This window comes from Chiloscyllium punctatum, chromosome 21 (assembly GCF_047496795.1).
Source record: "Chiloscyllium punctatum isolate Juve2018m chromosome 21, sChiPun1.3, whole genome shotgun sequence".
NCBI classification, from domain to species: domain Eukaryota; kingdom Metazoa; phylum Chordata; class Chondrichthyes; order Orectolobiformes; family Hemiscylliidae; genus Chiloscyllium; species Chiloscyllium punctatum.
The window spans coordinates 21,346,176-21,373,732 of NC_092759.1; the positions used below are offsets into that span (position 1 = coordinate 21,346,176).

Below are 27,557 nucleotides of genomic sequence, written 5' to 3' on the forward strand. Positions count from 1 at the left end.
GAGCGCCGCACTGTCGGAGGGTCAGTGCTGAGGGAGTGCCGCACTGTCGGAGGGTCAGTGCTGAGGGAGCGCCGCACTGTCAGATGGTCAGTGCTGAGGGAGCGCCGCACTGTCGGAGGGTCAGTGCTGAGGGAGCGCCGCACTGTCGGAGGGTCAGTGCTGAGGGAGTGGGCACTGTCGGAGGGTCAGTGCTGAGGGAGTAGGCACTGTCGGAGGGTCAGTGCTGAGGGTGTGCCGCACTGTCGGAGGGTCAGTGCTGAGGGAGCGCCGCACTGTCAGAGGGTCAGTGCTGAGGGAGTGCCGCACTGTCGGAGGGTCAGTGCTGAGGGAGCGCCGCACTGTCGGAGGGTCAGTGCTGAGGGAGCGCCGCACTGTCGGAGGGTCAGTGCTGAGGGAGTGCCGCACTGTCGGAGGGTCCGTGCTGAGGGAGCGCCGCACTGTCGGAGGGTCAGTGCTGAGGGAGTGGGCACTGTCGGAGGGTCAGTGCTGAGGGAGCGCCGCACTGTTGGAGGGTCCATGCTGAGGGAGCGCCGCACTGTCAGAGGGTCAGTGCTGAGGGAGCGCCGCACTGTCGGAGGGTCCGTGCTGAGGGAGCGCCGCACTGTCGGAGGGTCCGTGTTGAGGGAGCGCCGCACTATCAGACAAGCAGTTATTGATGAAGCGCCTCAAAGTTGGACGCGTCTCATCTCTGACAAGAAACTAATCTGCTTGTTCAGGTAAATGTTAAAGAAATTGTTGACAGGAGCTCACAGAAAAACAGGGAAGTATCTGCCTGATGTCCTGAGCCAATACTTTATCTCACCCAAAATAACTCCAAAGTAGTTGAATGGATCATCATATTTCTCCTGGGAGAATGCCGTGTACAAATTGTCAATCACTCTTCTCACATTATGACAATGACTATGTTTTAAAAGTACTTATTTGTAAAGCACTTGGGCTGTTGTGAAACATGCCACAAAATTGCAAGGTTTTTCAGTAGTGAAGGCATGACTTAATGGATTAAGATAATATAAAATCCATAAGCTACATTCTATCTACAATTCCTGAAGAAAGACTATGGGGCAGTTTTAACTGTTTAATAGGTATGGGCAGCACGGTGGCTCACTGGTTAGTACTGCTGCCTCACAGCACCAGGGTCCTGGATTCGATTCCTACCTGTCTGTGTGGAGTTTGCACATTCTCCCTGTGTCTGTGTGGGTTTCCTCCCACAATCCGAAGATGTGCAGGTTAGGTGAATTGGCCATGCTAAATTGCCCGCAGTGTTAGGTGCGTTAGTCAGGGGTAAATATAGGGTTGGGGAATGGGTTTGGGTGGGTTACTCTTTGGAGCGGCGGTGTGGACTTGTTGGGCTGAAGGGCTTGTTCCCACACTGTAGAGAATCAAATCTAATCTAATATGCAGACTGTCTTTCAGAAGTTACAGGTACATTACCTGCATAATCACTTGTCAGAAAATACTGGAGAACAGAAAAACATGATGATGGAGTCACAAGGTTTCACTGCAGCAAACCCCTTCTTTAAAAACAAATAGCCTCCGAGCCTCTTTTACTGCTTTTCTCAGCCTCTGGCTCTTAGGCCCCACTAGATGGTAGCTATCCCTGATCTTAAACAGGTAATAAACTGCAGATGAAGTTTTAGTAACTGAAGTGGAAAGGTGTGTTCTTTCAAGTAACCATGATGGGTTAACAATAAAGGAGGAATAACTTTCCAAACTCACCTGGTGCGCATGGCTGGATTTCTCAAGTCTGTAATCAGTGGCATTGTCTTCTTAAACTGCTGAACCTTGTTCTTTGATGCAGTTACAATGTCCCAGTTCTTATCCTACAAAGTATAACAGAAGCATGCGATTAGCTATTTTCGCTCTGAATAGTGACAGCTGCGAATTACAGATACCTGAGAAACTAGCATTGCCTGCCTTTGTTTATAGGCATCCTGAGTTTTGAAACAGTGATCAAACCAACAGTAAGATCCCACAGTGGGAATAGGAAACTCTCTTCTCAGCATCTACAATGACTAAGAAACCTGCCATTCTTGACTCACAGCTTTGAGAGCTTTCAATATCGGAGGTAGTAGGGAGACTTCTGTCACTGCATGTGAGTGAGTGAGAGTGTACGTGTGTGCACGCGTACATGCACACGTGTGTCTGTGTGCATGCGTACCTGTGTACGCATGCCTGTGTGTGTGCATGTGTGTTTGTCTGTTGTCTGTGTGCGTGTGTGCACATGTTCATTGTGCACATCTGCATGTGTGTGTGTGTGTGCATAATGGTGTGTGTAGGTGCTTGTCTGTGTGCAGGTGTGTGTGTGTGTGTGTGTGTGTGTGTGTGTGTGTGTGTGTATTGGAGAGAACAGAAAGGAATCTTGTTACAAGAGAGAGCACCAGTGATGCTGACAATGAAAGGAGTTACAACAACTTTGTAATACCTTGTGTGAACTCGATGTTAATACTGAACTACCCATGGCTACACAGTATGTCAGCCTTATGTCTCCTTGGTCATCAACATTACACTGAATTTTTGCAAAGACCAATAGGATCTTGAACACAGCCAAAACAGAGCCAGAGTCCCATGTCTTGAAGTTCTGCTTCCTTACCTGTTCACCTGATATTTTCATCACGTGGGGAGAGGGACAGTGGGGGATTAGAAACAGTGGGGAGAAAAACTGAGGGTACTTGTAATTAGATTTTAAAAAGATGTTATAGTGTAGCAGATTTGAAACAGATCCATTGTCACTAACGGGATATCCGAAACATGTTGTATGGGCTTTACACTTTACAGAAAACGCTCTAGCTGAATTGTTTGGAGAGGCAGTATGCGTTTTTGTTTAGCTTCATGTGCGTCCTTAGGAGAGGTCAGATACCCTTTGGAAATATAAAAAGTAGAATGATTGTATGTAAAACATGAATAAACTTATTATAACTATCAAGCTGTTATGGCTAAATCTTCTAGAAACTGTCAGGGCATTTAAATGTCCCCTGCTCTATGCAGTTTTAAAACAAATAGTAGTTTATAGGCCTGCTATTTCATTGCCTGTTGCTATAAAGTGGAAAGTTTCAGAAGGTTTGTACTGAATGAATGATTTACAACCTACTGTTGTCAGAGCAGGTGCCTCTTGTTCACCTTTTGATTGACAGCTACAAGTGGTTATAACATCCTTGAGGTAGGATGATAAATGCAACTTTCCTTTCACATAAGAATTCAAGAATTTGAATGAAATGTGTCTCAGAGAGATCAGTTAGTTGAAAGAATGAAAATGCAGCGAATGAATTATTGTAAATCAGTGATTCTTTTTAAATAAAGTTTACATTGGACATGTAGAAATTCAATTTAGTTTAATCAGAAACAGGAGAGTGTGATGGGCAGGTGCTTTTTTTTCAAACCCCCTCCACAGCTGGCAGTCCTTGTGTCTGTTTACAGAGATGGCCAGAACCCAGACTGACCCCTACCCCCACCCCAATATCTCCAAGGCTGGCCTTTCACACAAACCCCCTCCACAGCCAGCAGTCCTTGTGTCTGTTTACAGAGATGGCCAGAACCTACTCTAACTCCATCCAACCAAAATGGGAACATCCTGGAAGCATTCTCCCTGATTGGGTTTGCAGAGTGGGTGACTTCTCAAGATCATCACACTCCACGCTGGCAATGGCAGCCTGTGCTGCACAGGAAGACTCAGGATTCTTACCTGGACACTGGGTTTCTGCTTCCTCTGGGCCCTGGCCTCAGCCAGACACTGAATCACAGAATTCCTATGCTGTGGAAGAAGGCCATTTAGCCTATCAAGTCCACACTGCCCCTTCTAAGAGCATTCCACCCAGACCAAGACCAACTCCCCGACCCTATCTCCATATCTCTATGTTTCCAATGGCCAATCCACCCTAAACTGCACATCCCTGGACACCATGGGACAATTTCTAATGGCTATTTCACCCAAACCTACATATCCCTGGACACTATGGGACAATTTCCCATGGCCAATCCACCCTAACCTGCACATCCCTGGACACTATGGGACAATTGCCCATGGCCAATCCACCCTAACCTGCACATCCCTGGACACTATGGGACAATTTCCCATGGCCAATCCATCCTAACCTGCACATCCCTGGGAACTATGGGACAATTTCCCATGGCCAATCCACCCTATCCTACACATCCCTAGACACTATTGGGACAATTTCCCATGGCCAATCCACCCTAACCTACACATCCCTGGGAACTGTGGGACAATTTCCCATGGCCAATCCACCCTAATCTGCACATCCCTGGACACTATGGGACAATTTTCCATGACCAATCCACCCTAACCTGCACATCCCTAGGCACTATGGGACAATTTCCCTGTGGCCAATCTACCCTAACCTGCATGTTCCAGGACACTATGGGACAATTTCCCATGGCCAATCCACCCTAACCTGCACATCCCTGGACACTATGGGACAATTTCCCATCGCCAATCCACCCTAATCTGCACATCCCTGGACACTATGGGAAAATTTCCCATGGCCAATCCACCCTAACCTGCATATCCCTGGTCACTATGGGACAATTTCCCATGGCCAACCCACCCTAACCTGCACATCCCTGGGCACTATGTGACAATTTCCCATGGCCAATCTCCCCTAACCTGCACATCTATGGGCACTATGGGACAATTTCCCATGGCCAATCCACCCTAACCTGCACATCCCTGGACACTATGGGACAATTTCCCATAACCAATCCACCCTAACCTACACATCCCTGGACACAATAGGACAATTTCCCATGGCCAATCCACCCTAACCTGCACATCTCTGGACACTATGGGACAAATTCCCATGTCCAATCTACCCTAATCTGCATATCCCTAGACATTATGGGACAATTTCCCATGGCCAATCCACCCTAACCTACACATCCCTGGGAACTGTGGGACAATTTCCCATGGCCAATCCACCCTAATCTGCACATCCCTGGACACTATGGGACAATTTCCCATGGCCAATCCACCCTAATCTGCACATCCCTGGACACTATGGGAAAATTTCCCATGGCCAATCCACCCTAACCTGCACACCTCTGGGCACTATGGAACAATTTCCCATGGCCAATCCACCCTAACCTGCACATCCCTGGACACTATGGGACAATTTCCCATAACCAATCCACTCCAATATACACATCCCTGGGGGACTATGGGACAATTTCCCATGGCCAATCCACACTAACCTGCACATCCCTGGACACTATGGGACAATTAGTCATAACCAATCCACTCTAACATACATATCCCTGCACACAATGGGACAATTTCCCATGGCCAATCCACTCTAATCTACACATCCCTGGGAACTATGGGACAATTTCCCAGGGCCAATCCACCTTAACCTGCACATCCCTGGGCACTGTGGGACAATTTTCATTGGCCAATCCACCCTAACATACACATCCCTGGACACTGTGGGACAATTTCCTATGGCCAATCCACGCTAACCTGCACATCCCTGGACACTATATGACAAGTTAGCATGGCCATTCCAACCTAACCTGCACATCCCTGGACACCGGAAACTCACATAGACACCGGTGCGGGGGCAGGGGTAGGGGTAGGGGTAGGGGTAGGGGAACATGCAAACTCTGCACAGACAGTCAGCCGAAGGTGGAATCGAACCCGGGTCCCTGGCACTGTGAGCCAGCAGTGCTAACCACTGGGCCATTCTGCCACTCTGCCTCTCTAAGGAAGCTCTTTGGTTATGCAGGCATCATCCATCTAACATGCATTGTGGTTTCAGAGTGCTCCTTGTATAATTCGCTACACAAGATGTTTGAATCTATCCACAGGTGCCCATTTTGTAGGAATGCTTGTTTATATCGGTTTCACTCTCCATTCCGTTGTCCCAGCACAAGGGGATTCTTGTCCATCTGTTAATGTTTATTAACCAAATCAGTGCAACAAACGAAAATTCTGTTTGGGTTTTGTTGGTGTGTTTTTGCCAGATACCATCTGCTTGAGTTCCTGCAGTATCAAAGCCAACAAATGCAGCACCACCTGCAGAGAAGTGGAACTTGGACAATATAGACCGTGACTTGCTCTGGTGGAGAGAGGATTGACTAATCTTGGTGCTACAATGAAAGTAACAGCTTCCTCCTCTTCCAAAACTAAACGTGGAGGTCAGACGACACCGGGCTATAGTCCAATAGGTTTATTGAAAGCAGACGCTTTTGGAGCAGTGCCCCACCATCAGGTCACCTGACAAAGGGGCAGCGCTCCGAAAGCTTGTGATTTAAAATAAATCTGTTGGACTATAACCTGATGTAATCTGACTTCTGACCTTGTCCACCCCCCTTCCAACACTGGCACCACCACATCAAAAATAAGCTTGGCACAGCTTCCTTTCTTTTGGTAGAGGTGGGTAGTACAAGACTCAACTGTGATCGAGAGAAGCAGGAAACTCAAACTGGGGAAAATAGAGTGTTTAGTTAATATATCCATATGAAAGTGGGCATAATGAGCGGCTATGATACCAGGGATGGGGTGACAGGAAGGGCAGGTAGCCATCTCGGCTGGCAGCAGGGAGATTCTTACCCTTTTCCAGCCACTTCTGGACAGGGATTGCCAAATTGGATCCCTCCAACACCACCAATTAGTGCCATTAAGTAATCAATTCATGAAGACTTAAGGGTCACTTCACGTCATTACCATGATTGTTGTTGTCCCCAGTAGATATCCATCCCAACTGGTACAATAGACCCACCGGACTGAGGGGTTAGCAAGGTCTCTACCTCCTCAATCTAGGGCTGTGACCCACATCCTGCTAACCTGCCATTGTGAATAGCCACCTACCTTGCCCACCAGCACAGGGCCTTGGCAATGCCCTGACACTAGCACCTTTGGATTCTGAGAAGGCTTTACTACTCACTACTTCTGATTGGCTGGCCCCGAGGCCGAGTGCCAGGTTACTAAAGCCTGCGTGATCACTGGTGGGCACAGAGCTGACCAATGGCTATGGTTCTGGTTAAGATAGAGTTGCACCATTTACATGTGGTACACACCACCACACTTGGAAGAAGATACCATCTCAATTTTTCATTGAAATAGGAAAAGGCAGGCATAGTTAGAGGGTGTAAGGAATTTCAGTGCATTCTCCTGTTTATTCCCCACATTAACTTTAAGCACACCCATGAAATGGGTTGGCAGCAATATGCATATATCCAGTCATGCTGAAAAACAAAGGGCTAAATACCTTGAGAATCTGGCTGAGCTTGTTCAGTTTCCTGAAATATCCCATAGCGGTGTTCTCCATAATCTGTGTCTGCAGAGAGCTGAACTTCCCTCCTTTCCACTCTGCCCAAGATTCCTCCCATTGTTTGGTGACCTCCCAGGTTTGCTGCAGGAAATCCAGATCCTATAAACCAAACCAAAGCTCAAAAGAAACAAAAACAGAAATTGCTGGAAAAGTTGAGCAGCATCCATGGAGTCAACGTTTCGGGTTAACTGGTGGTAGCTATGAAAATAGGGGTTTATACACAGAAGATAGGGTGCAGTGAGGCGGTAAAGATTAAATGATAGGTAGGGACAGAGCCCAGAGAAAGAGAAGAACAGTTGGACAGACAAAGGAGTAGGTAACAATCTGGATAGAACTGGGAACAGCTATTAATGGGCACAGTTAGTGGCTAACAATGGGCTGTGTGTAATATGTGGTTTCACACAGTAACAAGACTGAAAACAAAATAATGCTGGAAATCACAGCAGACCAGGCAGCATCTGTGGAGAGACAGCAAGCTAACATTGAATCCAGATGACTCTTCATCAGAACTGATGTGAAGTGTGATTAACAAGGCTTAGTGTGTGGGGCTTGGCTTAAGGACATGGGAGAGCTCAAGTGGTTGAACTTGATACTGAGTCCGGGAGGTTCAAATGGTCTCTATGAAGTGTCAATCACACATTGATCAAATTATCAGCGTCAGGAGGGTCAGTAATTGAGGGAGACAGCCTGAAGGCAATGGGAAAAAGAATTAACAGGAAGCCACAAATGCGAATTTCATGTAGACACAGTGAGTTGCTGTGATCTGGAACACAGAAACAGATTCAACCTTTTCCAAATAAAAACCAAAAGAACTGCAGATGCTGGAAATCAGAAACAAAAACAGAAAATGCTGGAAAAGCTCAGCAGGTCTGGCAGCACGTGTGGAGAGAAATTAGAGGTAATGTTTCAGGTCCGGTAACCCTTCCTTAGAACTGATGGTATCTGGGAAAAAGGTGGTGTTTATGCCTTCATTTCTGAGGAAGGGTCAATGAACCCAAAACATTCACTCTGATTTCTTTCCACGTAATCTGCCAGACCTGCTGAGCATTTCCAGCAATTTCTGTTCTTATTCAATCCTTTCCACTTCACTGGCAGGAGCAAATCTGCCAACCTTTACCCGATACAGCCTATATTTGACGCTTTGCCCATTCGGATTGACTCCTAACCCCACTCTGGGGCAGTTAGGGATGGGCAATGGGATGCTAGTCTGTCGAGCAACACTCATATCCTCTGAGCAAATATTTTGAGAAAGTAATTTCAAAGGGAACTGGATTAATACAATAACGGTAAATATGTAGGCCGGGGGGAGGGTGGGATGGAATATTTGGGAAACACCTTTCAAGCAGCCAGTGTAGGCCCAATTGGCTGTGCTGCATTTCACTCCCTTACCTTCTCCAGGTTTTGCAGCTCTTTGGACAAGGGTTGATCAATCTTGAAGACATTGAGGCCATTGCGAATGGTTTCTTCCTCTTGCTTGAGGAGGTTGAGGTTATTTCGTAGTTCGCTGATCATGCTCAGGGCACTATCCGTGTTTATTGAACTGTTGAAGGGCCCTGAAAAGAGAAAAATGGCTGATGTTTCAAGCTGTGGGAGGTCAGGGGCAACATGAGCAGGGTGATGGTGGAAGGAATCATTCCTGGACGACCAGCATAGAGTCATAGAGATGTACAGCATGGAAACAGACCCTTCGGAAGAGGCTGACCAGATATCCCAACCCAATCTAGTCCCACCTGTCAGCACCCTCCAAACCCTTCCTATTCATATACCCATCCAAATGCCTCTTAAATGTTGTAATTGTACCAGCCTCCACCACTTCCTCTGACAGCTCATTCCATACACGTACCACCCTCTGCGTGAAAACATTGCCCCTTAGGTCCACATTGTTCATTTAGCTACATCAGTGAGGAGAAAAACACCAGATGGACTCTGAACTCCGTCCCAGAACTTGTGAATCAAATCTATTCTGTTTCGTGCCTCCCAGTGAAGCATTCATAAGCCAAAGAATGAAGTAAACACTTCCTGAAACATGCCAGTTAACACTTTCTGGTGCTCTTCTGTTAATGTGCATCCATATGATTTAGGTGTACTCCCATATGCCCCGTAAAAGGCAAGAACTAAACTGTTCAAATAGTTCAAATAAGATAAGTTCATTGGAAGCCAACCACCAATGACAATCAAGTGATTCTCACATCAAGACTAATATAAATCATAATTTGGAGATGCCGGTATTGGACTGGGGTGTACAAAGTTAAAAACCACAACCAGCTGATGAAGGAGCAGCGCTCCAAAAGCTAGTGCTTCCAATTAAACCAGTTGGACTATAACCTGGTGTTGTGTGATTTTTAACCTTAAATCATGTATCAGATACGGCTGAAAGACTAACGTTCACACAGGCATTACAAGGAACATGTCCAAGCATCTGTGCAAAAGCTCAAGAAAATTATCCAAATGGACATTCCCTTTACAGTAAAATAAAATAAAAAGGACTGCAGATCTGAAACACAAAACAGAAACGGCTGGTGAAACTCAGCAGGTCTGGCAGCATCTGGGAGAAGAAAGCAGACTGATTGTTCAAGACAGGTGATGCTTCACCAGAGTTTACCCAACAATTTCTATTTTCATCCCCATTGCAGTGCTGAGCAATTGCCACACTGTCAGAGGATCCACTACTGAGAGCGCCGCACTGACAGAGGGTCAGTGCTGCAGGACTGCTGCACTGTCAGAGGGTCAGTGTTGAGGGAGCACCGCACTGTCAGAGGGTCAGTGTTGAGGGAGCACCGCACTGTCAGAGGGTCAGTGTTGAGGGAGTGCCGCACCATCGGAGGGTGAGCACTGAGGGAGCCCAATACTGTCAAAAGGTCAGTGCTGAGGGAGCACCAGACTTTTGGAGGGTCAGCGCTAAGGGAGTACCATAGTGTTAAAGGGTCAGAGCTGAGGGAGCACTGCACTGTCGGAAGGTCAGTGCTGAGAGAGTGCTGTAGTGTTGGAGGGTCAGAACTGAGGGAGTGGGCACTGTCGGAGGGTCAGTGCAGCTGTGTCAGACAGAGAAAGGAGCAAGGTCTCCCTGAATTCTCAAAGCAGCTAACAGCCAAGTAAGTAGTTTTGAAATATTGTTACCGCTGCAATGTAGTAATGCCAGAGACACATTACACAGAGTACGTTCCCACAAGCCGCCATGTAATAATGATCAGGTCACTGTTGTTTACGACATTGGTTGAGAGACAGAAATAAATATTGGCTGGTGTATTGATCATGAAATGCAGTCTTCTCTTTACCTGGGGCTCTAAATGAATATTGTAGGGAAAGGCTGGATTGGGGTGGGTGGTGTGGGATCGCCTCTCTCTTCTTCTGCCTACCTCTCATGTTAAAATCTTCAATGGCATTATGAGTCTTCTTCTTCAGCTCTTCCGCAGAGTGGATGAGGCCACTTCTGAACTTCTCCTTTTGCCTCTTCAGCATGGCCTCACTGTCACTGATCACCTGTTGGTAGTTGAGCCATTCACCATTCATTGACTCCAGCCTCCGCTGGACCTGCATGAGAGAGGGAGGGAGAGAGAAACAGAACAATGTCAAAGTGTGGCCTAGCTCAACTCAGTGCTTGCCTTACAACAGTGGTTCCACACTCACTGCTTCTTCGATTTGGAACTCGTATTTCTCCAGGATGTTGAACTGCTCATGGATGGGGCTGATGCGTGCCTCTGTCTTTGGGAGTTCGTTCTGAAGATACTCCAGGTGCTGGATTCCACTGGTCAGTTCTTCCAAGTTCTGAGGAGTATGGCTTACTCTAAAAGTTTCATGCAAGACAGAGAACAGGACAAGTTAGGACACAGTAAAATGCAGGATGTGATCACAGTAGACACACAAGGGAGACGATATTGCCAGGAATGGAGAATTTTACTAATGATTAGATTAGATTAGATTTGATTTGATTAGATTACTTACAGTGTGGAAACAGGCCCTTCGGCCCAACAAGTCCACACCGCCCCGCCGAAGCGCAACCCACCCATACCCATACCCCTACATCTACATCTACCCCTAACCTAACACGACGGGCAATTTAGCATGGCCAATTCACCTGACCTGCACATCTTTGGAGTGTGGGAGGAAACCGGAGCACCCGGAGGAAACCCACGCAGACACGGGGAGAACGTGCAAACTCCACACAGTCAGTCGCCTGAGGCGGTAATTGAACCCGGGTCTCTGGCGCTATGAGGCAGCAGTGCTAACCACTGTGCCACCGTGCCGCCCATAATGAAGAGAGGTTGGCTAGACTGGACTTATTTTCTTTAGAAGAGATGGCTGAACTTAAGTTTAACTTCAATATATAATAGACCAATAGAGTCAGAAATGTCGTGACATTTAAAATGTGCAGAGGTAGGCACTCAAGTTACTGAAACCTAGTAGGTTCTGGACCAAGAGCTGGAAAGGCAAGTTTCGATTGAAAAGCTCTTTCACCTGGCACCAACATGATTGGTCTTCATTATTATAATTCCTTCTGTGGTTCTATGATCATTCCCACTCATCAACAGCGATGCGACTGACTCAGTATTTTAAATATACGGTTCCTGCGCAATGGCAGATCCTCGCCAATCATGAAATATTTGCCAAGGTCTTGCATAGGGTTCCTCAAAAGAATTTCCTTTGTGCTTGGCACAGAGCTAGGTGACAATGCAGTTGACACTTTCAATGATAACAATGACCTCTGGATGTAGTATCCTGCCATTTACAGTTGCTCAGGTTCATTCAATGTCTACAAAGCATTTGGCGCACTTTAATTTAAAGTAGGTATCAAAATAATTTCTCTTTTGGAAAAAGTGAGTGCCATCATAGAGCATAAAGCTATACAGCATGGCAACAAACCCTTTGGTCCAACTCATCAATGCCAACCAGATATCCTATATTAATCTAGTCCCATTTGCCAGCACTTGGCCCTCTAAACCTTTCCTATTCATTTACCCATCCAGATGCCTTTTCAACGTTGTAATTGTACTAGCCTCCACCACTTCCTCTGGCAGCTTATTCCATACCAACACCACTCTTTGCGTGAAAAAGTTGTCCCTTGGGTCCTTTCTCAATCTTTCCCATCTCACCTTAAACCTATGCCCTCTAGTTTTGAACTCCCCCACCCCAGGTCTGTTTATTGGGACAAAGTGAGAACCGCAGATGCTGAGGTCAGAGTCAAAGAGGGTGGTGCTGGAAAAGCATAGCCAGTCAGACAGCATCTGAGGATAAAGAGAATTAACACTCCTGATGAAAAGATTATGCTCGAAATGTCGATTGTCCTGCTGCTCAGATGCTGCCTGACTGACTGTGCTTTTCCAACACCATATTCTTCAACCTTGTCTATTTATCCTATCCATGCCCCTCATGATTTTATAAACCTCTATAAAGTCACCCCTCAGCCTCCGATGCTCCAAGGAAAACAGCCCTAACCTGTTCAAACTCTCCATATAGCTCAAATCCTCCAACCCTGGCAACATCCTTGCAAATCTTTTCTGAGCCCTTTCAAGTTTCATAACAGCCTTCCTCTTGCAGGGAGACCATATGAATGCAGTATTCCAAAAGTGGCCTAACCAATGGCCTGTATAGACACAACATGACCCCCCAACTGCTATACTCAATGCACTGACCAATAAAGGCAAGCATACCAAACACCTTCACTATCCTGCAACTCCACTTTCATGGAACTATGAACCTTCACTCCAGGGTCTCTTTGTTCAGCACACTGCTCCGGACCTTCCCATGAAGTGTAGACGTCCTGCCCTGTAGGAAAGCAGTGAGCCATGTTTTAAAAGGAGAAACATCCCTGACCATTTGTGATGAATCAATAATGATACAGAAAGGATGACCAGATTATCAGCAGGAAACTGGAAACAGGTGCAGACAGGGCGAGGAGAGTCAATAGTATGCCAGCAAACCCACTTGTTGCCATTTTCTTCGAGGAACTGACAGAAATCCAGCAGCATCTGGCTTGCCATCTCACTCAGCAGTGTGGTGAATTTGTTTTGCCACTCGTTGCAGTGCTGAACGAGGGAGAATTTTAACGGAGAGCAATCAAGAAGGACAAACTGAATCTGCACAATGGTCTCCTCCTTCTGCACATTGTTGGCCACTTCTGTGTAGCTACAACAGAAAAAGAAAGATCAAGTGAGTTAAGGAATAAGGCCCACGTATCAACAGCAATGCTAATGGCAGAGCTAAAGCACATGATTCTGTCATTTCTAAAGCCTTCATTTATGGTTAAGTTTCATTGCAAAAACCACATGTTTTACTTTTCTGTATTTTAAACCATGGATTGAAACGAATAAAGATCGGTTTTATAACTAAGCATTGCTGGCTGGAGGTACTGCTGCATATTTTTAAAGCAAGCATCCTGATACTCTTTGTGAGCACAGTTTGCACAGCTTCTGGGTCCCAGCTGTGGTTGAAGTGTAGTTGTAAATGAACTGGTTGTGCACAGTTGGAGATTTGGTTAGCACCAAGCAGCTGATTGGTCTGTGGATTAGTAACCAGTTGTCAATGATGAAACAGGCCTTCATCTTGCCATCAAATACATGATTGATTCTCAGGTTGCTGAACAGCTTGGTTCTGTGAACGAGAAACATAGTCACCTCCAGATGTCTCAGGAGATGTCTTTGTTCTCTGCAGTAAAAGCCACAGTAAGCCTGAAGAAAACTGGTTTATTCTTCCTCCAATAGTTGCTGTAAGCTGTGACAAGTCAAAGACCTTTCATAAGTGTAAACTAGGACTGTCCTGTACCTCTCACAAACCAGTCAAAGCGCCTGGAAAAGGAAAACTGAGAAGCAGCATTCTGAACAGCACATGAACCATTTCTGCAGATCTTGTGCAAAAGATCACTAAACTGCATTCCCAATTTTCCCTACATCCATAACACCCATTTCTTTTGTGTGTGTGTGTGCATGCGCACGTGTTTTAATGTTTTAGTGTTTTAATTAGCAGGTTCATATGCCAATGGATCATCCAGTTCACCTGTAGCTATAGTCTGTTTATTTGTAATAAGTGGTGATTCTTGTTAAGAACAAAAACATGGTCCATACTTTGTGCCAACCTGGAGCTAAGAAAGTAGGAAATTGGGGAGTTATACATACTTTTTAAAATCTTTAATGTTTGTGATGACTCCGGGAATAGAGGGGCTTGATTTCCAGCACGCATTCCCAGTGAGGCACGCTCTCTGGCTTTCCAAAGCCATTTTCAATTACATAACTATTACTAAGATCATCATTCAATAGAATCCTGAATCATCACAGAATCCTGTCAGTGTGGAAGCAGGCCATTTGGTCCATCAAGTCCACATCGCCCCTCCAAAGAGCATCTCACCCAGACCCACACCCCCATCCTATCCCTGTAACCTTGCATTTCCCAAAGCTAACCCACATAGCCAGCACAGCCACAGACACTATAGGCAATTTAGCATGGCCCATCCACCTAACCAGCACAGTTCTGGAGTATGGGAGGAAACCAGAGCACCCGGAAAAACCCCACACTGACAGAATGTGTAAATTCCACACAGACAGATGTCCTAGGCTGGAATCGAACCCGGGTTCCTGGCACTGTGAGGCAGCAGTGCTAACTACTGAGTTTCACTGCTGCCCGTTATGCCAGCTATCTCAACAGACAAATATTTGAAGACCACATTTGAATAATTCGCTAAAAATGTTTTATAATTCATTCCTGCAGTGATAACACAGAACCTGTAATCCTTACTTTGAATGAGGGTTGGTTAGCTCATTTGGTTGGCCAGCTAGTTTGTGATGCTAACAGTGTGGGTTCAATTCCTACACCAACTGATGTTACCGTGAAGATCTCTTCTTCTCAATCTCTCCCTTGGCCTGTGACATGCTGACCATTAGGTCAATCCCAGTATCAAACATCTCTCTCTAATGAGAGAGTGGTCCTCTGGGGCTATGATGACCTTACAATATCTAGAACATAGAACAGCAGAGCACAGGAACAAGACCTTTGGCCTACTATATCTGTGCCGATCATGATGTATTTCTAATCTAACCCCATCTTCTGCACATTTGCCGTATCCCTCTATTCCCTGCCTATTCAAGGGTCTGTCTAAATGCCTCTTAAATATCCCTGTAGTATTTGCTTCTACCACTTCCCCTGGCAACATGTTTCAGGTACCAACCACCCACTGCATGAATAACTTGCCTGGCACATCTCCTTTAAATGTTCACCCACTCACCATAAACCTACATCCTTTTTCTTCTCTTTTGTGTAATAAACTTAAACTCTTTCGTTACAAGTACACTGACAGCCACTTGTGAACATGTTCAGTGGCTGACCACTAAAAGTTATGGTCCATCAAGGCAGGTTTCACTCAGGGACTGGACTTGTCCTGTATTACCATCAGCTGGGATCAATACCAGTATGTAAAAGGCAAATATGGCCAACAGCCAAAAAGAACTGGAGTACAAGAATGAAACCTAAGGAAGATGCAGAAGGCACTCGCATCAATGTGGGGTGATAGAAATGGTTAGAGGCCCAATATGAACTCTGTACAAGAGGTGGATTTTGAACAAGTTAAAGTCTTAGTCAAAGTCTCTCACCGGGCAATATCTGCATCAAAGGATGACACCGCTGGATTGAGGCGCTTGTAACGGCGGATGAAGGAATCTTTGTTGATCTCCCAGATCTCACGATAGGTGTCCCAGGTTTTCAGATAGTTCTGAAGATTTGTAGCATTGGTCGCCATGCCCGAATTGATCATACCTTGGATCTTCCTAATTTCATCATCATTCTCTATAAGAAGTAATTGTATTGTAATAGAACTTACATTTATATAACTTCTTTTTATATTTATATAATTTATATAATTCTACAGCAATGCAACATTTGACGCTGAGCTACATGAAGTGATGTTGAGGTTGGTAGAGGACATTGGTTAGGCCACTTTTGGAATATTGCATGCAATTCTGGTCTCCTTCCTATCGGAAAGATGTTGTGAAACTTGAAAGGGTTCAGAAAAGATTTACAAGGATGTTGCGAGGATTGGAGGATTTGAGCTAGAGGGAGAGGCTGTTTTCCCTGGAGCGTCGGAGGCTGAGGGGTGAGCTTACAGAGGTTTATAAAATCATGATGTAAATGGATAGAATAAATAGACAAAAGTCTTTTCCCTGGGGTGGGGAAGTCCAGAACTAGAGGGCATAGGTTTAGGGTGAGAGGGGAAAGATATAAAAGAGACCAAAGGGGCAACGTTTTCACCCAGAGGGTGGTACTTGTATGGAATGAGCTTCCAGAGGATGTGGTGGAAGCTGGTACAATTGCAACATTTAAAAGGCATCTGGATGGCTATGTGAATAGGAAGGGTTTGGAGGGATATGGGCCAGATGCTGTCAGGTGGGACTAGATTGGGTTGGGATAACTGGTCAGCATGGATGAGTTGGGTCGAAGGGTCTGTTTCTGTGCTGTACATCTCGATGACTCTATGACACTAAGTTTACAGAATAATGAGAGGTATAGATAGAGTTGTGGTAGTTGGCTTTTCCCCAGGATGGGAAATTTCAAGACCGGAGCCACATTTTTAAGGTGAGAGGAGAGAGATTAAAAAGAGGCAAATATTTTACACAATAGGTGGTTCACGTGTGGAATGAACTTCCTGAGGAACATAGAATGTTACAGCGCAGTAGAGGCCCTTCAGCCCTCAATGTTGCGCTGACCTGTGAAAATAATCTGATGCCCATCTAACCTACACCATTACATCATTATCCATATGTATGTCCAATGACCATTTAAATGCCCTTAACGTCGGAGAGTCTACTACTGTTGCAGGCACACTGTTCCATGCCTCCACTACTCTCTGAGTAAAGAAACTACCTCTGACATTTATCTGACATCTATCACCCCTCAATTTAAAGTTATGTTCCCTCGTGCTAGCCATCACCATCTGAGGAAAAAGGCACTCCCTGTCCACCCTATCTAACCCTCTGATTATCTGATATGTCTCAATTAAGTCACCTCTCAACATTCTTCTCTCTAACGAAACAGCCCCAGTTCCCTCAGCCTTTCCTTGTAAAACCTTCCCTCCAGACCAGGCAACATCCTGGTTAATCTCTTCTGAACCCTTTCCAAAGCTTCCACATGCTTTCTATAATGCAATGACCAGAACTGAACGCAATACTCCAGGTGCGACCTTACTAGTGTCTTGTACAGCTGAAGCATGACCTCGTGGCTCTGAAACTCAGTCCCCCGACCAATAAACACCAACACACCACATGCCTTCTTACCAACCTTATCAACCTGGATGGCAACGTTCAGGGATTTATGCACCAGGACACCGAGATAACTCTGTTCATCTACACTGCCAAGAATTTTACCATTAGCCCAGTACTATGCATTCCTGTTACTTCTTCTGAAGTGAACTACATCACACTTTTCCACATTAAACTTAATTTGCCACTTCTCAGCCCAGCTGTGCATCTTATCTATGTCCTTCTGTAACCCACAACATCCTTCGGCACTGTCAACAACTCTGCCTACCTTAGTGTCATCTGCAAATTTACTAACTCATCCTTCTATGTTGAAATCCAGATCATTTATAAAAATGACAAACAGCAGTGGTCCCAAAACAGACTGTTGTGGCACACCACTGGTAACTGAGCTCCATGATGAACATTTCCCATCAACCACCACCCTCTCTCTTCTTTCAGCGAGCTAATTTCTGATCAAACCGCTAAATCACCTTCAATCCTGAATCTCTGTATTTTGTGCAATAGTCTACTGTGTGAAACCTTATCAAACGACTTACTGAAGACCACATCAACCGCTTTACCCTCATCCACCTGCTCTGTCACCTTCTCGAATATCTCAATAAGGTTAGTGAGGCACGACCTACCCTTCACAAAACCATGCTGTCTTTCCGTAATCAAATTATTCCTTTCCAGATGATTATAAGTCTCTTATAACCATTTCCAACACCTTACCCACAATCAAATGGTAGATGTGGGTATATTTACAATGTTGAAAAGACATTTGGATAGATACATGAATAGGAAAGGTTTGGAGGGATGTGGGCCAGGAGCAGGCAGGTGGGACTAGATTAGTTTGGGATTAGGTTTGGTATGAACTGGTTCGACTGAAGGGTCTGTTTCCTTGCAGTTTGACTCTCCGACTTTCTAAAAGCTATAAGATTTTAAGGAGCATTTAAAGGAGTGGAGAGGATTTAGGATGGGAATTCCAGAGTTTAAGGATGAGACAGCTGAAGGCACAGACTCCAGTGGTGGTGCTATTAAAATCAGGAATGTGTAAGGTACGGAATTGGAAGAACGAAGAGGTCTTGGAAGGATGTGGAGTTGAAGGAATTTACTGAGATTGGGAAAGTGTAAGAGTATGGAGAGATTGGAACACAATGCTGAGAATTATTTTTTAAATTGCAACAATGCCAGTTAAGGGAATCACTGTGGAATGGATTTGAGATGAATAATGAGCAAGCTTTCCCGTTTTGTTTCCCACCTGCTGGGTGAAATTCCTTTGCAGCCCATTTCTGGACAACTTCAATCATTATGGATCTGTGTGTGCCTTACTAACAAAGTAGTTAATCTGGTGAGGTTAACTTTGGCTTGTTAACACACCTCACACAGAAACAGTTTCTAAATAAATTTTCTCATCATTTCCCAGCTGTACTCTGGGGGATGTTACTCATCAACTTTATTGTCATCTTAAGCACAGAATCACTTATAAATTGGCAGTCATGAGTACACACAACATGGGTAAAAATGGTTATCATGCCATTTTCATAGGTACATCGATTAACTGGTACCCAGTTACTCCTTGCTTTATCCATAAGACCATAAGATACAGCAGCAGAATGAGGCCATTCAGCCCATCAAGTCTGCCCTGCCATTTGATCAAGGCTGATACATTTCTCAGCCCCCATTCTCTTGCCTTCTCCCTATAACTCTTGATCCCCTTACTAATCAAGAAACTATTTCTCTCTGTCTTGCAGACACTTAAAGACTTGGCCTCCACAGTCTTCTGAGGTAATGGGTTCCACACATTCACTATCCTGTGGCTGAAGACATTTCTCCCCACCTCAGCACCAAAGGGTTGATTGTCCATTCACTTGGAGGCTGTACCCTGCACATTATTAACCCTGTTTCAGGTTTTAATGTCAGGGGTGAAACATCACAACAATGTACATGCCTATTTAACAATAGTATGAACCAGGTCAGTCAGGAGTACGTTTGCCTTCTGGGTATGTGATACATTGCAGCGTGAACTCTGGTGCTGCACTCAGTGTGATGTAATTCACCTGTTGCTCAGGTCTCACCTTCCCTTTCAGAACCTGAATGCAGACAAAAATCACAGCTCCCACAATCATTACTTACCAATATTTTGGAAAACAGGAATCAGAGTAGATTTCCTCCTGGTCAGTAGCTCTGGAATACGTTTGAAGATGGAAAGGGTGTTCTTAATCTGAAAACTGACACTGTTGACAGTGCTTGCAAGCCTGGCGAGAGTGGGTGAAAACTCCACCTGAAACCAAAGCAGGTGAAAGCGGATGAGTAGAGAATTAGTAGATAACTAACTAAGGCACAGAACAATAACATGAAAATAGGAACAGTCGGCCATTCAGATATTCAATTCAATCATGGTTCAGCTGTACCTCAACTCCACCTTGATCCAGATTTCTTATTTCTCTTAACCAAAAACCGTTAGCTTTATCAATTGTTCCTCAGCTGTTGAGGGGGAGTAAGCTCCAGATTCCCACTCCCCTCTGTGAGAAAGTGCTTCCTGATATCACTCCTGAACAGTCTGGCTCAAACCTTAAGTTTCAACCTCCTATTCCAGATTTCCAGCCCACCAGGCACAAGAAGAAACAGTCCCTCTCTGACAACCCAGATGAGTCTTGCACTATTTATAAAGATGTTTAGAAGGTGTTTAGTAAGCTTACCTTTATTGTCAGAGTATTGAGTACAGGAGTTGGGAGGTCATGTTGCGCTGTACAGGACATTGTTTAGGCCACTTTTGGAATATTGCAGGCAGTTCTGGTCTCCTTCCTAAGTGAAGGATATTGTGAAACTTGAAAGGGTTCAGAAAAGATTTACAAGGACGATGCCAGGATTGGAGGGCTTGAGCTACAGGGAGAGGCTGAATAGATGGGGGCTGTTTTTCCTGGAGTGACAGATGACCTTATAGAGATTTATAAAATCACATAAGTAGGGTAAATAGACAAGGTTTTTTCCCTGGGGTGGGGGAGTCCAGAACTAGAGGGCATAGGTTTAAGGTGAGAGGGGCAAGATTTAAAAGGGACCTAAGGGGCAACTTTTTCACTCAGAGGGTGGTACGTGTATGGAATGAGCTGCCAGAGGATGTGGTGGAGGCTGGTACAATTACAACATTTAAGAGGCATCTGGATGGGTATATGAATAGGAAGGGTTTGGAGGGATGGGATGAGATTAATTTAGGCTATTTGTTCGGGATGGACGAGTCGGACCGAAGGGTCTGGTTCCGTGCTGTACATCTCTATGATGCTACGACTATATTTACTGGATCAGCCTGAATTTTCCATATACCAGACGGGTGTGAAAAATCTACAATGAATCCAGCAAGTTGTGAAAGAGGTGTACCTGTGGTGGGCCACCTGAAGTGTCATCCAGAAGAGTCACCATGACCCTGAAGAGAGCATTGGGTGTGGATTTGGCATCCCCATTGATGGCCTTGGACAGCTCCAGCAATGATCGTTTAATATTCAGTCTGAAGGCTTCTTCCACTGTTCGATCAACTTTTTTGGCATAATTCAACCAATAATGCTGCACCTACAAAGCCACAATCAAAAGGAGATTAAATATCAAAATCATAATAATTATCAAACTCACTGGATTAGCAAAGTTGATTGGGAGTGGACACCTTTTAAAGGGAAAAAGGATTACAGGGTTGAAAGATCAGGCAGGAGGGAGTGGGAATAATAGGTAGTTTTTTGGAAGTGCTAACAGAGGTACAGTGGGTTAAATTGACTCCTTCTGAGCTGTGTGATTCTAGGTCATCAAAATGATTGAGGCACAATGGTCTCACTGTACCGTTAGCCCAATGCTGTTATCGTTGATATTCTTTGTGGTTTGTCTCCCAGAAATATTGATGCTGGGACTGCCTCAAGGTGTGACCACACTGACCTCCTGCCTTTCTTTATAACTTAGGTTAACATTAAAGGGCAGCATACTGGTTTGATTTATTATTGCCCCATCTACCAAGGTACAGTGAAAAGTTGTGTTTTGCATGCAGTACAGACAGCTCATCCCATACCAAAATAACTGCACAGAGACTGGTATCCTGTCACCAAGTGACCCTATATTTAATTGTGCACAGTACACTGGCTATGGTAAGCCAGCACAGAGTCACTCCCCTAGGCTGAGGGGATTCAAAATCTCCTAGTTATATCAGTCAGCCAGGGCCTTCCTGGTTAACAGTGCACACTGACTGCGGCCCAGCCAGCACAGAGTCGCTCCCCTAGGCTGAGGGGATTCAAAATCTCCTGGTTATATCGGTCAGCCAGGGCCTTCCTGGTTAACAGTGCACACTGACTGCGGCCCAGCCAGCACAGAGTCGCTCCCCTAGGCTGAGGGGATTCTCAATCTCCTGGTTATATCGGTCAGCCAGGGCCTTCCTGATCGTCCCAGGTTAACAACCCCAATCAAGTATCTCATAGTCAACAAAATCCAGCTGGTTCCAATCACTACACATACAAAGTGCATTAGGGTAATAAAACAGAGTGAGGAAACAATGTTACAATTGCAAAGAAGGGTCACAAACAGCAAGACTAGCATTAAGTTTGAAATTTGAAAAGTCCATTCCAGAGTCTAATAACAGCAGGGAACAATGTGTTCTTGAACCTGCTGGTGGGTGTGTTTAAGCTTTTGTATCTTCTGCCCGATGGAAGAGGTTGAAAGAGATTATAACTGGGGTGGGTGGGGGCTGCCTTTCCAAGGGAGCAAGATGTATAGATAGAACCAATGGATGGAAATTTGATTAGATTAGATTACATTACATTACAGTGTGGAAACAGGCCCTTCGGCCCAACAAGTCCACACCGCCCCGCCGAAGCGCAACCCACCCATACCCCAACATCTACATCTACCCCTTACCTAACACTAGGGGCAATTGAGCATGACCAATTCACCTGACCTGCACATCTTTGTGATTGTGGGAGGAAACCGGATCACCCGGAGGAAACCCACGCAGACACGGGGAGAACGTGCAAACTCCACACAGAGAGTCGCCTGAGGCGGGAATTGAACCCGGGTCTCTGGCGCTGTGAGGCAGCAGTGCTAACCACTGTGCCACCGTGTCACCCACAAATCTTTGGACTTGGAATTGAACCCAGGACCCTGGCGCTGTGAGGCAGTAGTGCTAACTGCTGAGCCACCGTGCCACCCATATGCTCACAACTCTCTATAGTTTCTTACAGTCCTGGGCAGAGCAGTTGCCATACCAAGCCAGATAAAGTAATATGGACAAGTCTGATCCCAAAATGAAATTTGGTTTGATATAGAACTTCAGTTCTGTTTTTGCTATTTGTTTCCCATGGTGGTCAGTCAGTGGACATATTCCCAAGAAGCTGCCACTGTAGTTTTAACAAAGGCGCGTCAAAGTTTATTATATACACACACACAATAGAGAGTAAAGATTTGGGGCATAAAAGGTTGAGGAGAACCTGACAGATGTGCATAAGATTATGAGTGGCATAGACAGGGCTTCTTTTAACATATCCATGGGATATGGGGCTAGGCCATCATTTGTTGCCCATCCTTAATCACCTAGAGGACCATTAAGAGTCAATCACAAGGGTGAGGTTTAGAAGTCACATGTAGGCCAGACCAGGTAAGGACAGCCTACATTATGTGTAGGACATAAGTCAACTAGATGTGTTTAGCAACAATTGACAATAAACCGTTTCATAATGACAATTAGAGCCTTAACTCCAGATTGTTACTGAATTCAAATGCCACCATATGCCATGGTGGGAGTCCAAAAACAAAACCTGGGCCTGTGGATTAACAGTATCGTGATGATATCAGTATGCCATCCCCTCTCCCTCAGGCAGATAGAAAGCAGCTGGTCCCCTCAGTTGAGGGTCAATAGCGGGCCTGTGGGGTCACACCTTTAAGGATTTGAGAAAGAAACCTTTTCATCCAGTGGGTGGTGGGGATCTGGAATGCACTGCCTGGGACGGTGGTTGAGGCAGCCAACCTCACAACCTTTAAGATGAACTTGGATGAACACTTGAAGTGTCATAACATTCAAAGCTGTGGTCTAAGTGCTGGAAAGTGGGGCTAGTGTAAATTTAGCGTAGCTTTGGCAGTATACATTCACTGGGCCAAAGGGCCTCTTGTGTACTGTATGATTCTAACACAAAGTATTTTACACTATACAAGAACTACTTGAAACAGTATTATTACAAATAAATATTAGACAATGTTATAAAATTAGAAATAGACAATTTCAAAGAAATAAAGATTTTAACCATTTTTTCCTCAAACCTAAGTAACATGCCTTCCAGTCTTCACTTTAAAGTTCCATGATCAGTTGTAATTGTTTTCTGCAGCTTCCTTCTTACTGACCCCTAAACACTCTGAGAGCAAACATTTGGTTATTCCTCATTCCCAGCTCCCAGCAGTTTTCCCTAGCCCTGACTTTCTGGAGACTGCTGAACCAACAGCATCCTTTTACTCTGACTTAAACTTACACACTCTTCCTGACCTTACAGATGGCTCTGTCACTAGGCAATGTCAGATTTGTTTGCCTATTCTACCTTTGTTACTAATGCAATGAATTGTTCACCTCAAGGATTTTAAAGATCACATTTAAATGCATGTAAACAAAGCTTCAGACACTCTACCTCCACTCACAGACGAAAATGAAAGTAACACTGCATTCAACCTTTCTTAGCACACACAATATCTACACTTCTCGTCGCCACGGAAGGGCTGCCAACATCATCAAACACCCTTCCAACCCCAGTAATACTCTTTTCCAACCTCATCTTTCAGGCAGAAGTCACAGTAGCTTGGACATATGTACCAACAGGTTCAAGAACAGCTTCACCTCTCCTGTTATTAGACTGCTGAATGGACCCACCTGACTACAAATCTAATGTTGATCTTGCTTTGTGCACCCCTTGTGCAGCCGTAATCTTGTATGTCTCGCTCTGCCTAAGTACCCTTTGAACTGCACGTCCTTGTTTCTAAGATGATCTGCCTGTACTGCTCATAAAACAAATCTTTTCACTGTACATCGGTACATGTGACAATAAATACAAATCAAACCATATAAATACAAATCAAATAAAGATTGTTCCTCGACTTTAGAATCCAAGTATTAATCCCACTTCCTGAATCGTCATCACAATACACCTTTTGGAGAACTGACTGAACCTCTCCACTGAAATGGAAATGAACACACAAAGTCTCATCCAAAGTCTCTTTAGCTCATCCTCTTCAACCCCTCTCCTCTTCCCCAAAACCATTGCCACCATTTCTCAGTTCTGATGAGAGGTCATTGACCCAAAATGTTCACTTTTGCTTTTCTTTTTGTGCTGATGCTGCCTGATCTGTTGAGTATTTCCAACACTTTTTGACATTTTAGATTTCCAGCACCTACAGTATTCTCCCTTCACAAAAGGAGGTTAACCTTCCAATCTTGAAGGATGGGTGATGATATTTGTGAGTGGGATAGCAGCAATGATCTCCGAGATGTAGGAATTTTGTAACCCAGGCTAGTAATGAGAGAAGAAAAAAAATAAAAGGATTGTGATGTCTCGATAGTACATATCCACATCAAAACACATCAAACTCACCTCAGATCCGTCACTCTTAAAGACCAGATATGTCTGACGCATGATTGTTACAATCTCCTTGTGTAGTTTTAGTAGTTTTGTCTGGATGTTTTCTTGATGTGCCTGCTGTGCTTCTCGAAACTCCTTGTCACTGTACGTGCGCCTACTGTCAATATGCACCAGCAGCATTTCGCTCATCTGATAGGCGTATTGTTTTATTGCCTGACTGGACGCTTTATACTCATCAATTGTCAGCTGCAGCTGTTTGGGAATGAAGACCACTTCAATGAACAGACAGATCTCTCAAATTAATGAAATTTTGTGACTATTAATCGATATATATATATATATTCCCTTGGGAACACCCCGAAAATATTGACGCACCCCCCCGGAGATCCCCTCTAAATACTGAAACACCTCCTGGGATTCCTTGTAGATACTGACATCCTCCCTGTGAACCACCTGTAAAATACTAACACAGTCGCCAAGACCCACCAGCCCACTCCAACAGTCAGACTCCAGTGACAATGTTGTGCCTTTAAGGGGTGTGTTTTGTCCTGTTTTATTTTTAGAGACAGATTGGGGGACAGGCGAAAAGCAGTGTATGAGAAGATAAACAACTTGTGAAGCCTTGGGTGTTTTTTAAAAATTGGAACAGTAAAAGCAGCCTGAGTGGGTGGAGACACAGACAGACCTAGGATTTTGCCGGTTTTGCTTTAGTTAGTTAGTGGGTGTGAACTGAGACTGTGGAAGGAAAAGATCTCTCTCCCTCTCTCTGGAGCTACTGCATGTATCTCTTTCTTGCTGATAGGATTGCACGTGAGACAATCTGTTTCCTGAATTTGTCTTTTGCCAAGGGTGTGTTTATGGGATATTACTATATTAGAACAGTTAATTAGTCATAGCTATTGTATCTATTATTCTGTTAAGTTTTCCAGTAGAGTTAAGTTATTCCAAATTCCTCTTTCTTTTGTTGTGTTTTAACTTTCGTGTTTAAATAAATTGTTTTGCGTAAACTCAAGTTATTTAACCAATCGAATTGCATCTGAAACACAACACCTCACATTTACCTTTAAAATAAGAACAAGGTAAATCTAAGCTACTTTCGGAATATATTTTGAGGGGGGTCTCCTTTACTCCTCATGAAGTGGGATGATGCATGCTGGAAATGAAAGCGATCTGTAGTTCCCCGCTAATGCGAGTTGAGTGAATGCTCCACAGGAATGATCCATTACCTGTCTAGCATGCATCCGGCAATCATCAATGAAGTAACTGGACAGTGTTCTGGCCGTCCACTGAAGCTTCATCAGGCCTGGAGTAATTTTCTTGTCCAGGAATTTGATTCTGTCTCGGAAGAGATTCCGCTGCTCTTTCGTCAACTCATCAAGGATTCTACAATTACAACAGACTGTTATACTCCAGAAAGCTGCTGTGAATAGAACTTGAGCCAAATTCTTCACATGTTTGTACTTATTTACACAGTCAGATATTATAAGCACCTTCTAAACTGATAACTGTTTTTTCATAATAAAAACAGCAAATGCTGGAAAATTAAGCAGGTCTGGCAGACTCTGTGGAGTGAGAAAGATAACTAATGTTTCAAGGCACGATAATATCTTTTGGAGTTCTGGTTACTCAGTATGGCCCTGATGTGACTCCAAACCCACAACAATTCTTAACTACACTCTGAAATGGCCAAACAGACCACTCAGTCCAAGATCAATTAAGGACAGGCAATAAGGGCTAGCCTTTCCAGCGAAGCCCACGAAAAACAAAAAGAATTTTAAGAAATATTGACTAGTAAGTCCTCTATGAGTGGCCTAAAAGGAGGATGTGATAGACAAATAAAGTAGGAGCAGGAATGAGCCATTTAGAGGAACAGAGTCATAGAGATGTATAGCACGGAAACAGACCGTTCAGTCCAACTCATCCATGCTGACCAGATATCCCAACCCAATCTAGTCCCATTTGCCAGCACTTGGCCCATATCCCTCTAAACCCTTCTTATTCATATACCCATCCAGATGGCTTTAAATGTTGTAATTGTACCAGCCTCCACCACTTCCACTCGCAACTCATTCCACACACGCACCACCCTCTGTGTGAAAAAGTTGCCCCTTAGATTCCTTTTAAATCTTTCCCCTCTCATCTTAAACCTATGTCCTCTAGGATTCCCCTACCCTGGGAAAAGACCTTTACTATTCATTCTACCCATGCCCCTCATGATTTTATAAACCTCTATAAGGTCACCCCTCTGCCTCTGACGCTCCAGGGAAAACAGCCCCAGCCGATTCAGCCTCTCCGTTTAGCTCAAGCCTTCCAACCCTCGCAACATTCTTGTAAATCTTTTCTGAACTCTTTCCAGTTTCACAACATCCTTCCTTTTGCAGGGAGACCAGAATTGCACGCAGTATTCTAAAAGTGGCCTAACCAATGTCCTGGATAGCCACAACATGACCTCCCAACACCTATGCTCA

General features: G+C 44.7%; 1 protein-coding gene across 1 annotated transcript in view; it reads right to left on the minus strand.

Annotated features, from left to right (window-relative positions):
- dnah2 (dynein, axonemal, heavy chain 2) overlaps window positions 1–27,557 on the minus strand; it is a 330,858-nt gene that overhangs the window by 213,082 nt on the left and 90,219 nt on the right. The window contains exons 16-26 of the mRNA XM_072591365.1: window positions 26,316–26,472; window positions 25,102–25,341; window positions 20,879–21,067; window positions 19,637–19,784; window positions 15,860–16,052; window positions 13,206–13,406; window positions 10,911–11,067; window positions 10,640–10,814; window positions 8,673–8,836; window positions 7,221–7,382; window positions 1,717–1,820 (exon numbers count right to left, since the gene is read on the minus strand). Of these exons, the coding sequence (XP_072447466.1) occupies window positions 1,717–1,820; window positions 7,221–7,382; window positions 8,673–8,836; window positions 10,640–10,814; window positions 10,911–11,067; window positions 13,206–13,406; window positions 15,860–16,052; window positions 19,637–19,784; window positions 20,879–21,067; window positions 25,102–25,341; window positions 26,316–26,472 (1,890 nt within the window). The remainder of the gene's footprint in view (window positions 1–1,716; window positions 1,821–7,220; window positions 7,383–8,672; window positions 8,837–10,639; window positions 10,815–10,910; window positions 11,068–13,205; window positions 13,407–15,859; window positions 16,053–19,636; window positions 19,785–20,878; window positions 21,068–25,101; window positions 25,342–26,315; window positions 26,473–27,557) is intronic.